The sequence below is a fragment of the Phalacrocorax aristotelis genome, chromosome 1 (assembly GCF_949628215.1).
Source record: "Phalacrocorax aristotelis chromosome 1, bGulAri2.1, whole genome shotgun sequence".
Lineage (NCBI taxonomy): Eukaryota > Metazoa > Chordata > Aves > Suliformes > Phalacrocoracidae > Phalacrocorax > Phalacrocorax aristotelis.
In genome coordinates this window covers 7,451,426-7,469,120 of record NC_134276.1, presented here as the reverse complement: position 1 = coordinate 7,469,120, position 17,695 = coordinate 7,451,426, and the positions used below count along the sequence as shown (strand labels likewise).

The 17,695-nt window shown below is 40.4% G+C and overlaps 1 protein-coding gene across 1 annotated transcript in view; it reads right to left on the bottom strand.

Annotated features, from left to right (window-relative positions):
- DLG2 (discs large MAGUK scaffold protein 2) overlaps positions 1-17,695 on the bottom strand; it is a 1,060,076-nt gene that overhangs the window by 891,106 nt on the left and 151,275 nt on the right. The window contains exon 5 of the mRNA XM_075079151.1: positions 8,044-8,142. Coding sequence (XP_074935252.1) covers positions 8,044-8,142 — 99 coding nt within the window. The remainder of the gene's footprint in view (positions 1-8,043; positions 8,143-17,695) is intronic.

Sequence of the window (17,695 nt, the reverse complement as noted above, 5' to 3'; positions counted from 1 at the left end):
TGACTATCTAAACTACATCTGATTGGCCTCTGTAAAATCCTAGGACCCATATAATGTCCCTGTTTGTTTTTTTTTTAATTATTATTCTTTAGTTTACAGAATAAACTGATAAGCTGAGAAAATATGTGCAATATACCATGCATTCTGAAAGTGCTCTTGTAGCTAGAGATATTAATAGACACTGGCATAGGCTAAGATAAAATGTGAAATCGTTTTCCTTTTGCTAGTAAAAATAAGTAAATTACATATCATTTAAGAAGTGATACAGAAACAAACTGCATAATCTACAGAAAAAGAGAACAAAATGCTCATTGAAGCAAAGCTTATTTATCACTTTATCTTGCAATCTGACACAGTACATGCTCAATCTATTTAATTACAGGAACAGAAAAATAGCAAAGAAATATGTACACATAACAGCAATGTTTCCAGTCCTACCTTGGTCGTGACAATGCACAGACAATCCATTCTGTAAATCTCCACAGGAGTGTATGTAAATCATAAAAACAAATCAGCAAGGGTGAGGAAAGGCTTTTGAACAGCATGAACAGAACCGGAGGCTTGAATCTGCACAGCCTGCTTTTCCAAGTGGGGCCCTCATAAGAAACTCGAGTCCTCCTCCACAACGCTAAAGGCAGTCATGATGCTCACAGGGATCAGAAAACCCACTAGAAATCGTCTCAAGCAAAACTTCCAGGTGGCTTATCAGGCTTGATTGCTGCATTGTTCAATCTGTGATCAAAATATTCTGTTGAATGGTATGCAGCCTTCTAAATGGGAAGATGAGAACCACAACAAGCACAAAAGAGCAAAAGCATCACGTTTCAGCCCTGGCTCTGGTTTCACAATTCTGATCTGCTGTTTCAGTATACCCATAAGATTTCCTTTGCCAAGTCTCTCTCTCCCTCTCTCAATCTCTCTCCCTCTCGCTCTCTCCTTCCCTGTCTTTTTTTTCCTCCCCTCTCTCGCTCGCTCTCTCCCTCCTCTTTTCTACTAACTCCGAGCAAGCACAACACACACAACTATCTGGCCCATCTATCACAGTGCTGTCATTTCTTTGCCAAAACAACTGCTTTGGGTTGTAAGGGGTTTTATTAAGAGCATGATTCCTACAAACGCATATCGCTTGAAGTGCATGATTGAAACATTAAGGTGTGTGCAAGAGCTCATGCGTCACATCTACAATCACTCAGAATTACTAGGTCAGATTCGGACTCAGGAAGTGAATATAAATAACAGCTCGATAAGGCTAACTTTCAGAAAGTATAACAGAAAATAATCAGTCAGGGGGAAAAAAGGGAATTGCATATTTACACACACATGCAGGTCTGTGAAGCGCAACAGTGATATAATTATAGTTTACCATCCACGGGAAAAAAAACCAACACATTATATACATTATTCAAAGCTACAGAGGGGCACCTTTTTTTCCCCCAACTTATGAAAAATACATCAAAGCTTTAATTAGAAGAAAGCACCCCGAACAACAGAGCTTAAAAACTCCTTAAGTTCTCTCCCAAACTTTTTCTGCATCTTTGACAGATTTGCAGAGTTAATCTATTTATCTCATATTCTGTATGTTTTGCTCAGAATTTGTACAGACTGTTTAGCCCCCAAAGCCCTACCTTTCTTGCAGTGATGCTGGTGCAGAGCTTGCCTTTCAGGTGTCTTACATGAATCATTCTGAGTTAGAAAGCTTGCTGTCAGCTCTTAAAGTCTTCCCTCTCTTACAGATAGAGGAAGAGAGAGAGAGAAGAAAGAGGGAGGGAGAGAGAAAGAGTCACAGAAGGGGAAAGATATGTAAAATGAAAGCTCTGGCCAAAGAGAGAAGAAAATCAATGCTCCTATTCACTGGAAAAAAAAATACAGCCAACTGGACTGTTGACAGCAACAAGAGGAAACGTCTAGACACCCATACGTTACAATTCACCTTTTCAACACACTGGACAGCACAATTCCCCCTGGGTGCTTTGCTGAGGATATCTCATTCTCACTCAGAGCTAAAATATGTTTTCAATAAAATAAGCCTTTCCAAGAAAATAGAAGGATATTTAAGAGTCATCTCTCTTCCATAAATTACTCAGGTTATAACCCTAATATTCTTGTGATTGCTAAAGCAGCAAGAGGCTCAGTAAATGACACACATTATTTTGCCAAAATGAGGTCACTGCTACCAAAGTTACAAAATCCATAGTGAATCAGATATGTGGTCAGAGGGCAAGCAACCCTCCCCCAACTATTAAAGCCTTGGTGGATGTAACATCTTAAAGAGAAACTCTCCAGAGCACTTACGACTGTGTCTAAAACTTTAACTCACTCGGAGCAACCACATGTGTACAAAACAAACTTGATTTGTGTTTACCGGCTGCACTGGAACCTGCATGTTTTCTCCCTGCTGAGGTTTAGTCCAGTAGCTAAACATTCAGACAAGTTTATTAAACTATAGATTATATGAAACAGGGAAGTTTTCAAACATCCTTGGTGTAAGAACCAATTAACCTTCTACTTAAGGACAAATTAACCCGTTAAGATGGTCTAACCTAAGGCACGCTTGTGCTCTAAGCATGATAGGGTAAAAAGGAATTCAGTCAACTCTAGAATCAGGAGATATTTTAACACTTAGATGTAAAGCATCCAACAGTTTGTTCTCTTCCAATTGGTAGATTCTAACTGATCTAGTAAGGTGTGAAACATTTCCATACATATAATTACCTAATAACTTGGCTGTAAAATTTCGTATCATACACGAAACTGGCATATGGGGTTATATTTTGGAATTGGTCTCCAAGTGCATGATCTGTAAAAGCTTCAACTTGCAAGTAACTCTACTCCTGTGAGCTGGTCCCAGTGAATTCATGATCCTACTTAGAGTTTATATGAAAAACAGAGGGTTTGAACCCTTTGAGGCTGCTTATGTGAACAACATGACTCTCATGTGGGTCTGGGAAAATCAGGTTCCATCGGTGCACCTGAAAGCTTCCTTCTGCACTCCTCCAATTTTGAGTGTCACCTCCTTCCATAAGACACACCAACGAGCACTTAACAGCACAGGATTTGCCCCTGTGCTACCCAAGCTTAGTGCATCGCTGAGCGGCATGGTCTCTGAAATGCTGCCACCTACTTTTTACCCTCAGAATCTCCTGTAGCCCCAGACAGGAGACCATGCTTTTGGGGACATGGAGCACAGCTCCATCCTTCCACGGGCCCATTTTGATTGCCAGGGCTCCTGGTCATACCATCTAACACACATCTATTGATGACAAAGTCAGGGCTGCGGTATGGGAACAGGTGACTGTCAATGGGTCTTCAGTGTTTCTCCCAAATATACAGTTCCTCATTTTCATTAACTACCCATCCCAAACCCAGAAAAGAGGCTGAGTTGCTCCATTTAATTCCTCCAACTAGATACTTTTCCCACTCATTTTTTCTCCCCAAGCATAAGATTTTCAAATCCTTGGCACTGCTTTACCCTTCATTAGCAACATTTCCTTCAGCTCTAATTTCTGCAGGTCATATTGCTGCTTAGTTCTATTTTTTCCTCTGCTCTTCCAGCCTTTGTGTTATCTGTACATATGATCATGATTGAAATCTACTATAGAAAGACTTGACCCAAAAAACAAACAAATTGAGAAGCAGCCATCTGGGGTGAAAAGAGATGACTTACAGTTGCTCATAGTTGATTTAGATGGTCAAAATTATCCTCTGTGATGAGCTCTGAATCTCAGGAAGCCTTAATACAGGAAGAATAACAGTTATTTCCCACTGTGACACCAGTGGCTCTGTGGACCACCATGGAAAACCACTTACCCAGGTGACTGCTTCTTTCTCTGATTTTACCAAGGCATACAATGACAATGACAATTTTTAAGTCATACAAAAACGAACAATATGAGGTGAGTGGGTAAAATGTGATGGGCAGTATAATGCAGTAGTTTAGACTGGGCAATTTAATGCTCCTTTCTGGCATTAAAATCTTCACTGTATCCAGGTGCTTCCACTTGGATGACCAAAGCATAGGGTTTAATTAGGCAGTAATATTTAGAACCAGAGCCTGTAACATCCAGATGAACTGAATATTTGTGAAAGCAAGCTTCTGTAAAACCTAAAACCAATAGAAAGGATTCTATGGTTTTTTTATTTCAATCTCTCATGACACACCTTTTTCAACATTTCTTAAATTCTTTTGAAAACCAAATATTATAGAGCAAAATCTGCAAAGAGAAACCGATTCCTTAAAAAAGCAAAACTAGCTTCATTATTATCTCTAATTCAAGTAGTAGAAATTATGAAAAAACAGAGTACTAGGTCTCTAAGTTTAGGAGTAGACACTAAGAAAGGAGACATCTACCAGACAGCTAACACAGCATTAGTAATGTCAGCGTCTTGCAAAATTTAGCCAGTGACTATTTAGAGCTCTATGCACCTACACAGGGAACACATAAACACACACGTCCTCTTACAAATGTGGAGAAAGATTTATTTACTCCCATGTATCTTAAATTGTGTATTATGGTGTACTTGTTGATGGTATTAAATTGCCAGTCTTTCACATGGGGTTACATTCTCTTTCTTCTTTTCAGGTACTATGTTGCACCCAAACAAGCTACAAATAAATACTTTCCTGACTATGTCTCTTCCAAGGGCAATTGACATAGCCATGTACTTATGTCTTTATGGTCAGCGCTCATTTATACCACTTAAGCCCAGTTCCAGCTAGGTTGCTGTGCATCACAATTGGTTAGTTAGTGCGTTAACACCAGGATGCAAGTTATCTGAGTAATTATATGCTAGAAGGGAAAAACTCATGAGACAGCCTCTTTATTAGGACTGTTTTGTGCTACACAAAAAAACAAATATGAGAAACTACTAATCTTGCAGATCCTGGATATGTAGTTAGAAGTTATGTTAAAGACGAATTGTTAGAATAAAACCTGCTTCAGCCATGAAGAGAAGTTAATACAAATTTCAGAAGGTGTGAAGTTCTGTATACCTTAGTTGCTAAGAATTTTAATGCAGTTCCCAGACTGAACCAGAAGCCATGAGTGCTGGTGTTAATTTACAGATCAAGAAATTAGCAATTCTACCCCTCCTGACTGCAGCAGCCCTAACAGCAGCAGCTCTTCAGCTGGCCTCAGGCCCATGAGAATCTCAGGCAGAAGCTATAACAAGAATCATTCCCTTCTCCTGTGCATGGCAAATTTCATTGCTATTTAGCGCAACCAGTGTTGGAGTCCTGACCAATTTCTCAAAAAAAAAAAAAAGAAAAAGAAATTTTCTGTTCTATAGGGTAGCACAGACCTCACCACCCTGAGCCTTGCATGTAGATGTAAAATGGGCACAGGGAGAAAGAAAGGCTGGACAGGCAGGTCTACTCTTTCATCATAAGGACTCCACATCCAAGTGTCCATGGTGGCCCCAGGCTCAACAGACAGAGAAAAGTTTGTTTTCTGCTTCACAGCTGTGGAGGGGATCCCCTCTCTTCCTGCCCCAAGCACGTGCCCAGCTCACCATCTTTTTGTTCAGTATGTGGGAGCTTACAGCGCTTTAGCCAAGCGCTGCCCCAGCACTCAAAAGCAGGAAAAAAGCTATTTTTTGTTTTTTAAAAGACAACATGCATTTTGCAGGCCCTTTTTGCTGAGGGCCTTATTTTAATACCTGGCCCTTGGCTGCTGCGCCTGATGGTATGGAGTCACTTGCCTCCAAGGGTGCCCAGTGGGACAGCAGTGTGGTTGCCTCCCTTCTTCTCCAGGAGTCAGTGTAATCAAAGGAACGCAGGATGACAATGGAGAGAACCTGAGGAGGTCTTCATTCCAACCTCTTGCTCAAAGTAGGTTCAGCAGTGAAGTCTGATTAAGTTATTCAGGCCGTTATCCAGTCTGGTCTTGAAAATCTCCAAAGATGGAGACCGTGCAACCTCTCTAGTAGTCTCATTCCCACAAACTGCCCAGCTTATAGGCCTATGAGAAGAGGGTGAGGGAAGCCGGGAACAGAGTATGACTTGTAGGGTTGTCTGAGATGCACATCCATAATCACAAGGTGTGGAACAGAGGATGGGGGAAGGTTCCTGAGACATCCTTGGATAATCTACCCTTTTGAAAGCTCTGTAACCTCCATTAATTTAAAACTTACACTTCATACTTTATGTATCTATTATTTCCCATATAAAGCTATAGTTGTTTTCTCTTGCTTTCTACAAATCCCTTATTCAGAATGAAACAGAAGTGCTTTAGTTACAAATGCTCCATCGGCTTTATGTGGGCTGGGATGCTCTGCAATAGAAACACAAGGTACTCAAGGGCAGTATGTTCTGAAGTGGCTCTCAGCTCTCAAGACTCATGGTGAATGAAGAGTTCATTTCCATTCTTGAACATTCTGCCTGGGGAAGTAAATCTAACAACCGATTGATCATCAGCAACTGAAAAGCTCTGGTGCATATGTTTAAACATGTAGCCAGTCCCAAATAGCTATGTGTCACTGTCATAGTAGCGTGCCACTGACACTCAAGCACAGTCACTTGAAAAAGAAATCAGGCAAAATGACTCTTTCAAATGAACTGACACACTAAACCACAAGTTTCAGGAAATGAAAACAAAATATCTGCTATCCCATAGTACTGGGAACGCAATACCACTCACAGCTCTGAATGGCTTAGAGTTTGGCAATGGAACTGCCAAATGAGTTTACTCTCATGTACGCTTTGTGCTGGAGAGCTACAAACAGCATGAAAATGGAGTATGTAGAACTGCCGATGGAGAAACACCGAGTCCGGGAGTTTGCAGTATCACAGCTCTAGGGGAGATGGTACATTGTTCAGTTGGGCATTCATACTGGAAATGATGTTGTGAAAATGGGCTGAGATCCACTACAACCCATGATTTCTACAACATCCTCATGGGTACAATGTATTTAGGGCATATATTAAGCTTTTGATCATTCCTTGCTTTGGAGAAATAATTTCCTCCTTAAATATGGGGCAAATTTCAATGAGTAAACATGTTTTTGTATTTTAACTCTCAAGTAGCACCATCGCCCTACATGGTACAAAGTTTTCTGATCAACTGGGAACACAGCAACACAAGAAACTCAGAAAGTTATGCTAAACAATTAGTTCTTTAGACCTTGAGAAGTTAACAAAGAGAGAAATCAGGCTAGGAATGAAACCAAAGCCCATGGAAAAGCCTTAGACAAGTGGAATAATCTGCAAGTTTCCGCTGTTAGAAACAGCTTTCGCTGAAGTCTACGAGGTATCACATAAGCATGCCAACTCAGTTAATGTCTGTTTTCTTCTCATCATGTTTCCAGCTTGCTAACTTTAAAAGCAAACTTAATAATTTTCTTTCACTTAGAAAAGAAAAAAATACACAATGACTTCAAGGCTGAAACTCTACATAATAATATCTAAGCCCAAGAGAATTGCTCCAGCCAAGTTGTGAACCTGTGAAAATAATGGAGATATTACAATGAAACTTACAACTTCACCACTGCACTCAGCAAAATTGTAACAGAGAGTAGTGTAACATACCCCCTTACCACAGCCATGAAGTCATATTGCTTCGAGTACTATTCAGCGTAGTTTTATGGTAGGTATCATTAGACTGCCCATACAAAATCACCACTTTGCTGACATTCATATTCTTCCATACAGACTTCAGACCAAAAATAAACTACAACGCACACTGAGACAGTGAAAACACCTCAAATAAAATTTACTAACTCTGCCACACCTTGGACTCCAAAAATACACTGAAATGAAAACGTCTTGAGATCAGCAATCTTGTAGAACCATCACCAATATTAACAATGTTTTACATAGAAATAAAAAATAAATCCTGCCTAGGGCAGCATAAAATGCACAGGGCTAGTAACACAGAGCAATAAATTGCAGCCATAAGCCTCATTTGAATGTGGCAATGTACATGCAGTTATTAAGCAGCAAAAAAATTACTGCGGGAGCTCAAATTTAATATATTCTACACATTTTACCTCCAGCAAAACTCAACTAAATAAGGATTTCATTTTCCATCATGATAGAGTGGACCATACCTTTGTCTTCATGTCTACCACATAATTTTCAAAAGTCTGGTTCTCCTTATTGCGTTCACCACATTGTCCATATCCTTCTGATCCTTTGGAAGCTGCAGACTAGAAAGAGGAAAATAAAATAAACTAAAGTAGCTGAGATGTGCACTATGATTCTATTACACTTAAATGTAAAGATTAGCATGCACATACAAAAGGCTAGCCCGAATTCAGATAAATATCAGGTGGCTCATCTGTAAGATTTTCACCTCTATGTTTTGGTATGCAAAAATTTTCTGGGTTTAATCCTATAGCCACTCTCATGGATGTCTGTGAAAGGCTTAATAGGCTAAACCTACAAGATGATGGTTATCATAATCCCTAGTTGACTTCAGAAGGCATTCAAGGTGCTCTGCAGCTCTCAGCATCAGAACATAGAGATAAGGAAGGAAATCAGTGCCCTGCCAAAAAGTCCCACGGATGGTAACAGTGTTCTCATCTGGAGTAGCTGCAGGAATAGGTGTCCTTCCAGCACCAGCTGAATTACCTGGTTTGTTTTCCCATTTCTGATTCATTACATTCTCCTAAGTGACATATTTTTGAAAGGGTTTCATACTTGTGCAGTAGCCATGTTTGCAAATCTTTTAAATTCAATGGTGGTTTTTTGCTACTCTTCCTTCATTTACAGATTTCAATCTTATATTGCTTACAGAAAACCCTCACAAAACACAGAGTAATTTTTCAAATAATAAGTTTAATAGAAGATACAGTAAAAGGTTATATTTGGTTTGGTTTTTTTTTCATTTTTCCTGCTGGAAATCTAATATATTATTCTAGATTTCGTATTAAGACAATAAATATTATAAATGACATCTCTGTTTACGATGCTCTGCCCTGCAAAAAATGTGCTTGAAGAGTTAGCTTTTGAATGAAACATGATGACTGCCGCTAACTCAGATCTCAGAAAATTTCTGGGCACTTTGAAAGAGCACGAACAGGAAAACAGAGTGAATTCAAACGGGTACAGTGTCTTGTATCTGTCGGTGCTAAGCATCACAGAATCTGAGAGTGATTTAGACCCATCCTTTTTTAGCCTGTGCACCAGGAGTGCAGTCAATTTTAACACAACAGGCAAGAAATTGTTAGCATTTTAAGTAGACCAACCATTGCTAGCACAATTTAGAAAACAACAAGCCAGTACCACAGAAAGAGCCAAATCACATCTACATGTGCAAATGTGTTCTCCTCTGATACTAGATTGTTTACTTAGGGCTCCATCCAGCAAAAGACTGAATGCTGGCCCCAATCCAGCCAACTACTTAGGCACGTGCTTTTAACTTCACTGGAACCAATGACATTAGTCCTGTGCTCCAGCTAAGAATGTGTTTAAATGTTGGATCAGGCCCAGCAGCTCAGTGCTACAAGGGGCTGAGCACACAGGACGCATGTCTTTTCTAAACTTTTAGCTTCTCTAACACGCTCGCAGTCACAGAGAACCATGCATTCCTTCGTCTTGTTTCTTATCACCAAAGGGTGTCGCATATCCCTCATTTGCAATCTGGAAGAGAGGAAGGGATAGCAAGGCAACTGGGCCAAAATTGTGCAGGAGAGCAAAGAACAGAACCCAGGTCTTGCAGAAGCCTCAGATCCTACAGAAAAGCCGAGCAACTTCCTAAGTGTTTCTTTCAGGAAGGGAAAATCGGTTTTACAAGGAGGAAAAAGGCATGCACAAAAATTTTCATTTCATCTTCGCTTTCTTTGAATACCTGACATAAGTGTTTTCCATTGTTATTATTTACAGGCAACAATTTAAACTATGCAAATCAATATATTACTTATTTGCTCTGATCATCAAGGCCAAACTCTGCCTGATGCTAAAGGAGCTAAGCTTCTGCAACTTCTCAAATGGGGTTTTAACAATTTTCAGCAGAAACTAGAGACCGTATGGTAGCATTTATCAAATGAGTGCAGCTGCAAAATTGGATAAGGAACTTCAGTTTGTTTATATTTTATATATTTCTCTTTTTTTGCCTCAAATTTTTCACCATTAGCTGACTCCAATATTTTGAAAGAACATAAAACAATGTCATAAGATGCTATGAAATGTTTCAATTGTTTTCCTTAGGGAAATGGGTCAGAGATTAATTGTGAAGAGCAGCAAACCAAGGACATCAGGAGTGTACAAACAGCTCAAGTAAGAGTAATTGTAATAAATTTGTACCATCTCTCTGTTCCAGTGTATTAAGGTTCAATAAGCATTTGCAGAATAATATATGGTTCCTAGACTTGAACAAAGTATACGTTGGCAATCCATCTGAAAAACAATAGTCATTTACCTTTGTGTTATGAAATAAACGGGACTGTATAATGCAAGACGCAAAAAAGGATACTTGCTGTGTGTTGTGATAGATTTATTAAAAACTAGCATTCTTGGATCTGAGTCTTTTCTTATTCTTGATTATATATAAACCTCCCTTTAGACGCTAACCAAAAGCCTACGCTGTCTAAAATTATTTGTACACTTTATATCCAAAAGCTGCCTGCTCATGCAAAAGAAGTATTTTAGCAACACCTCATTATTCCTGAACCGTGCAGGTCACCATGAGAAACACAACTGGCAGCCCCAGGGTGACACAGAATGGATGCAGTGGAGCATGCTCACCGTGCTTGTACCTCCTTGTAGGAGGTTCTGGAAGTAACGCCTTCAAGCTTGAATTAAAACCACGGGCCAAAGTTTAAACTTTTTATCAGACCCCTGTATCTAGAAGGCTGGTAGCTGGAACAACTCTGTCTTCCTCTTCACAAAAGAAAATATTATCTTATTCTCTTCAAGTTGGTCAGAAAAAAGGATTTTACAAGCAAATGTTGGAAAAGCAGGTTAAAACTTCACTTGGTAACTTTGCTTACATGGGTAGGAACCATGAGAATCATAGAACACACCAAAAGCAATCTTCCAATTTTGTGCATAATTAATGCTAATCTATTTAGATAATTTAACAGGGACTATTTAGACTGTAATCTCTTCAGGGCAATGTCTCTCTCATTGTGCAAATTTACAGCATTATTTAAATGTTTATTAATAAAATAGTAATCACATTAGCTACCTTGTTAATTTTATCTAATTTTAACAGTGCTCAGCAAAGCTTTTCCATGTTTATAACACATCTTTCCTGTAGCTTATTAGGACACGCACAATTGTCACAGTCAATCGCCAACAAAATTCTTGCTGGGTTTTATTTTTTTTTTTTTGCCAAGGTACACAGTTATGCATTGTGAAGGGCTTGTCACTGGTTCCACTTTCAGCAGGCAGCACGTTCCAGTTCACGTCTGAGCCAGCAACCAGCCAGAAGGAGCATCTGCCCTCACAGGCCATTATGGCATATGGGGTTTCCAAGCGTTCCGGCATGAGGTCTTCCTACAGCAGCCAAAACCTGTAACAGTGGATGAATTCTCCAGTCTATCGTATGACTCCAGAATTTATACCAGTCTATTGTTTGGCTCCAAATTTTATATCTAATATATCAATATGAGGTACTTGTAACTATCCACTATAGTTACGTTTACCTCTCAGAGTAAGACCCAACATTGGGAGTACAAAAAATATTCAAAAAACACAAACATGCAAACATTATTCTGCTCTGAATTTATTTACACGCACCCCTATATAGGATATTTTCTAAGGTGCATATACCGTTTTGTGGCTAGAAAATGCTGATCAGCTTTGCAAAGGGACCAGGAGCACCAGTGGGAGTGTGGGGGAGCTTCAGTCCATGAGCCTAAATAAATCTGCAACTGCCTTAGGGTTCAGAGAGTTAATGCACCTTCTCCTACAGCCAGCAGCTCAGGGAATGCTCTCCTGTGTGCTTTCAGACAGAGAAATTCAAAACAGAGGCTGATCTGAGACCTCTTTTGGCATTTTGTATCAAGAATTGGTAGCTCTGCTCCAGTCCCATGAGAGCCTGTAGATAAATGCCAGCTTGCCCCGAATGATTTACATTAAGAGAGGAAGGGTATTAAAAAAAAACAAACAACAGTGATCTTTAACTTTTGGATGCCAATATCTGTCAGGAAATCTATCATCTTGGTAATCAAATGCTCCCAGGAATATATAGTGCTGAGAGATCCTGCTTTTATTTAATTAACTTTTGCAAAAGTAAGCATTTTAAAAAATCATTAAAATATTTAAAAACCTACAGGGGGGGAAGTGAAATGCAACATGGCATATGTTGGAATTATCCATTTTACAGGACATTGATGTAAATTAATTCATTTAGCAGCTATGCTGGAGTAGGAAACAACCTGAGCTGAACCGAGACGCACAGCAGGATACTGATACTAGCAAAGAAAGGAGCACACCTCCACGCCAGGGTAGAGCCAACCCCACTCGCGCTCTGCTCAAGGCATGTGTGAGCTAAAACTGGACGCAAGTCAAGTTCATCCTTTGTAACGTGCCAGCAACAGCAAGAATGCCTTCTGTGTCTGTGATCTGTCCACCAAGGGCTGCACCTTTTTGCTGTACCTGGGGAAAGTTGACAGCTCTCCTAAATGTATTGTGGGCATCTCAGTTTTGGCTCCTGCTGCTGACAGCTTTGGACCACCAGAAAAAAGAGGAAAGTTGTGTGTCTTGTACAGTTTGTGAGAGACAAAGCGTCACTGGGGACTTGAAAAGTTTTTCCTGCAATGAAAATTTCCTGCAGAGAAACAATCCTAGAAACCATAAGATGTGTTTTCCTTTTTCTGTACCCTGCTAGTCCTATTTCTTTGCTTCTTATAGTCCTTATTACAGGAAGAAATGTCATTCAGCAATTTTTTCAGCAGGAATTAACTTTCACTGATATCACAGATGACTGAAAACTCAGACAATCTCAGCGTAGGCCATGCTAGAAACTAAAATCAGAAATATAATCCCACATAAACGAGGCAGAGTTTCATTTGCTTAATATGGGCCTAAATTTCAGTCTAGAAATAATATAGCAGAGCTCTCTTCTTGTCCACAAAATCCTTCACAAAAAAAATGACGCCTAATCAAGTGCTTCTGAAGCCCTTTAGAAAAGCATGGTTCAGTATCCCCAGTCAAATGATTTAATCACCAGAAAGGATTTTGCTCGTATTTCCATGTTAGGGTTTCTGGTTCCTTATTTAAAGATGTCAAGGCTTGCACCACATCACATCATATTGAGGATGTCAAGGTTTTCTCCACATCACATTGCATTAGCTCAGTCTTTGTGTCTGTCTCAAGTCAGGATGATGTTGCAGATTGCTATGAGGCCAAACCTTGTAAGAATGTCACCGCAGCCCCTTCCGCACCAGTCTTCCCAATATGACCAGTAAATGTGAATGGAGGAAAGAAAAACATACTCTTGGGCATGGATTTTACTGCACAAATCACATCACGAGTGTCTGATATTTTATTTTAAAGTTATTGTATTTGGAAGTCAGCATAAATATCACAATAATATTTATTTTACCCTGGGATTTTTATGATTCCACTTTTGCTAATATGGATTCAACCTTTCAGAAGATTTTATGACAGACCTATAGAGTGTTCAAGCTCAGGAACAATTATGAGGCTGCAGGCTTGTGTTTCAGAAAGGTCAGGATGTGATTTAATGCTGCTCCACCCTCCTGAAAGCTAGTCTTGCTCTCAGTGTGTTTCTGGATGTAAGAATGTCACTAGCAAAGTTGCATTTGCTCATCCCCAATACGGATGTGACCACCCATCTAAAAGCTATAATCCAAGCTACCAGTTACTCAGTAGTTGCTTTGGCTGGGCAACACAAAGCCTATACTCAAACCTGATCTCCTTGGTTGTCTGTATCATAATCATCCAGCTGCACTGTGACTCTGGTCTGGGGCAAGACAATTGACTTTCCAGGCAGGAGATTCAGGCAGGGAGGAGACACTAGCCGTGCGTCAGGTTTTCTCCTTCCAGACAGAGAGTTCAGATGAAGCTGGGTGAAGTCAGTTGGCTCCACGAACTCAAGCCTTGTGACCGACCAGAAGGCACACCCACGAGCTTCATCCTGCTGATCCAGGCTCCATCTCTAGCGTCACTCATGCAGAGCTTTATTTTCAGCTGGACCACAAACCAAGCCACTCGTGTGCCTCCTTTTCCAGGGAGGTCACACAGTGGTGGACTCTGCCAAGTGCAGTGGTTCATGCAGCAGGGAGGGACCATGGCACTGCGCAGCGACCACAGTCCTTGCGAACACAAGCGCTGCAAGGGCTGTTGCTCAGGTACAGTCTTAGCCCTGCTGAGACCTGCCACACCAAATACTGGTGGCTGGAGGGATCTGCTGACCTGCCGCCTGTGGCCAAGAGGAAAACTCAGCAAAAAGAGCATTGCAAAGATGAACCCTGCTGCAAGGATGAAGAGATAAATGGCTCACAGTTCAGCTGCATGAGAATGAGACTCAAAGCGTGAGACTGGACAGATTGGTTACAGTTTGCAGGCAAAAACCCACACTTGCTGTAGCTCCATGCCAGGCAGCTATCTACATAAGAAATGGAGATAATTAACTTATGAATGGCTGAGTTCTTGCCCTGATAGACTATTTCACAAAACGTTCTCGGCAACAGTATTACCAAATGCCATAGGGCAAATTCAGATGCCTCTGAACATGAGAATGAATGAAATGAAAACTTTAAACAAATAAATGTATTTCCCTCGGCTCACTGGGATTCAGTCAGATCCTGACGCTCATTCTCCCCATTCTTTACCTTTCAGCCATCAGCCTGCATTTTGCTGGGCATAAAGAAGATGAAATATGAAGAGTAATTGGGAACATTAAAGATCTATCTCTCTCAAATAAAGCAGAAGCTATTACTGAGTTCTCCTGAAGGCTGGAGGAAAAGGACTAGAAAAATTAAAAGGCTGAACATAATTAATGAATGCTCATTTAGAATTGGCTATCATACAACATCTTGGAAGCTAAATTTACAGCTGAAGAGGGCAGGCTATATGCAGAAACAGGCTCTGGAAGGAGCTCCATGTGCACGGTGTCAAGCTGGGGGGAAAGATAGGGAGCTGTGGTTGCAGGGAGGTCCCTTCAAGCATGGAGTGATGACACCTGCCAAAAGCCCCTCCGAGCAGAAAGGTCAGCTGCAGTAAGAATAACATGTTAGAGCACATGGTTTCATTCCATTTGTGCCCATCTGCATACATTTTATTTATTAGCTTCAGTGAAGTCTCTCCACATTTAAGCCCGTATTGGTGAAATCACAATCTTGCCCTGAAAATACAAGCAGACCACAGCTGGAAGCAAATGCAAATACTTGGAAACAGAAAACAGAAAGTAAGTCATTAATTGTAAGAGAAAACATGACTAATGATTTAAAATTAAATAATATTTGCATGATATTTGAATTAGCAAGGATAATGTTTATTTTACTTACATAGAAGCTCTGGATACATAAATTCCAACCTACATATTTCAGTTACCATAACAACTTGATACATTTATTCTCCTGTGTCATTTTTTATTGCATCAGTGAGGCTCTTTTTTTTTTTGAACAACCAAAAAACCCCGACTGCTTTAGTTGCTATGATAACACAATATTTTTTAATTGTTCTTTTCACATTTAATTCTTCTTGAAACCAATATACTTTCCCTCCAAAGATGTTCATGGTACAGTGTGGGAATTGCACTACTAATTTCAGGGCTCAGTGCTGGGTTTGCCAGAAATCCCAAGGATATGTAGAGCCCTTTACCTCAAACTGCCACATCAATGGTTCCCCTTAGGACACTAGTCATATGGCTTCAGGTCAAGTTCTTAACAGGAGGCCTACACATTAACAGCCCCCAGCTGGTGCATTTTCCCCTGAAACCCAGAAATAAATTAAATGAGCACTAGGCTTTTTAGAAAGGTGAATAGCTATAGTAGATTTGAGGCAGCAGTGGCAGCAAACATAGATGCAGAGATGCAAAACATTTAAGTAAATCACTGCAGTGCTCTCCAGGCCAGGAGGATATTACAGAGCAGTTTCCACATTCCATACACACTAGTGTAGCAGTGATGAGCTAGGCTTCACTTTTATCCAGGAGCAGAACTGATTCCTAAACTCTTGAAGTCTCCAAAGAGTTGGCTTAAATCTTTTTACAAATCAAGACAATCAAATGGTATCATGATGGGAGAAACAGTGAGGATAAAGTTGGCCTTTCTCCTCCCCACCTCCAGCTAGCTGTGCAGCATAGCGGAGCCTGCTGTTGCCCACCCACCTTTTCCAGGCCAGCATCCCTGCAAATCACAGAATCCCAGAATGGCAGGGGTTGGAAGGGACATCTGGAGATCATCCCGTCCCACCCCCTGCTTGAGCAGGCACACCCAGAGCAGGGGCACAGGGCCGCGTCCAGGCGGGGTGTGAGTGTCTCCAGGGAAGGGACCCCACAGCCTCCCTGGGCAGCCTGTGCCACTGCTCTGGCACCTGCACAGGGAAGGGTTTTTTTCTCATATTGAGGTGGAACTTCCTGTGTTCCAGCTTGTGCCCGTTGCCCCTTGGCCTGTTGTTGGGCACCACTGAAAAGAGCCTAGCCCCACCCTCTTGACACCCATGCTTTAGATATTAATAAGCATTGAGAAGACCCCCCCTCAGTTTTGAATGGATCTTGAAATGGACCCATTTCAATTAAATTGCAATTTACCTAGTCTCTGATGTTGCATTTCTATCTGGTTCCCTTTAACAACCATAATGAGAGAGACTATATTAATTAATAACAATTATATTAAGGTGCAAGATGAGGAACCGCTTGGTAACAATTGTTCCATACAGCTGGCACGGAGCGGCCTCAGATTAGAGATAATAGGGCATTTATGAATGTAAGGTTAGAGTTTTTGATGGAAAAGAACTAGTGCAACGGCTCCTGTGGACTGCTTGGCATTTGGGGGCAGTTCTTCATTTGCTGCTAACTTTAATAGCCTCTACTTCAGTCAGGAAAGCTATGATGATTGCTTTCAGAGGACTGTATCCCTCTTAGTTCTCAGGAGAACAAGAGTGTGCATGTGTGTTACCACACACTGTTTAGGGCAAGCTCTAGCACTATATTTTTACTATGACAAGCCTCATCTCTTTTTGTTTCTGATCATACTATTCCTCATTATGTATAAATTATGTGTAATATGTTAGAGTAAGAAAAAATATATATATAATAGTTATAATACCTTCAAATAGGAGAAACACCCAACAGTGCTAGGTACTGCATGATAACCTTGTAGGAAATACATATAAATAAGTCACTCAGATAATGTGACTGAATTCTGATTTGTCTCATGATGCGCTGCAGGTCCGTGACAAATCCAAGAATAGAATCCAGTCTCCCATCTCCACCATTGCCCCACACAGTTTCTCCCTATTTACACACACCTCCAAAGAAATTACAGAGGAGGAAACTACCCACATTTCACTTGAGATGAAATTTTGTGTCTGTTCTTGCCAGAAATGGCAAATTTAAGTCAGTCTACCCAACAGCAATAATAAAACTAGTTCCATTTAGAAAACAGGACTGATATGTTATAAAGTGATACTTAGGAAGACCAAAGGTGTTTTCCACTAGTGCAAGGCTATAAAGCCAGTATTAAAGACAAGAAAAGAAAAAAAAAACCACACATGCAAAATCAAAACCCTGGAGAATATTGTCATGACTTTTACTTCTCAAGATAGTTTTGCTTGAAGCATCCT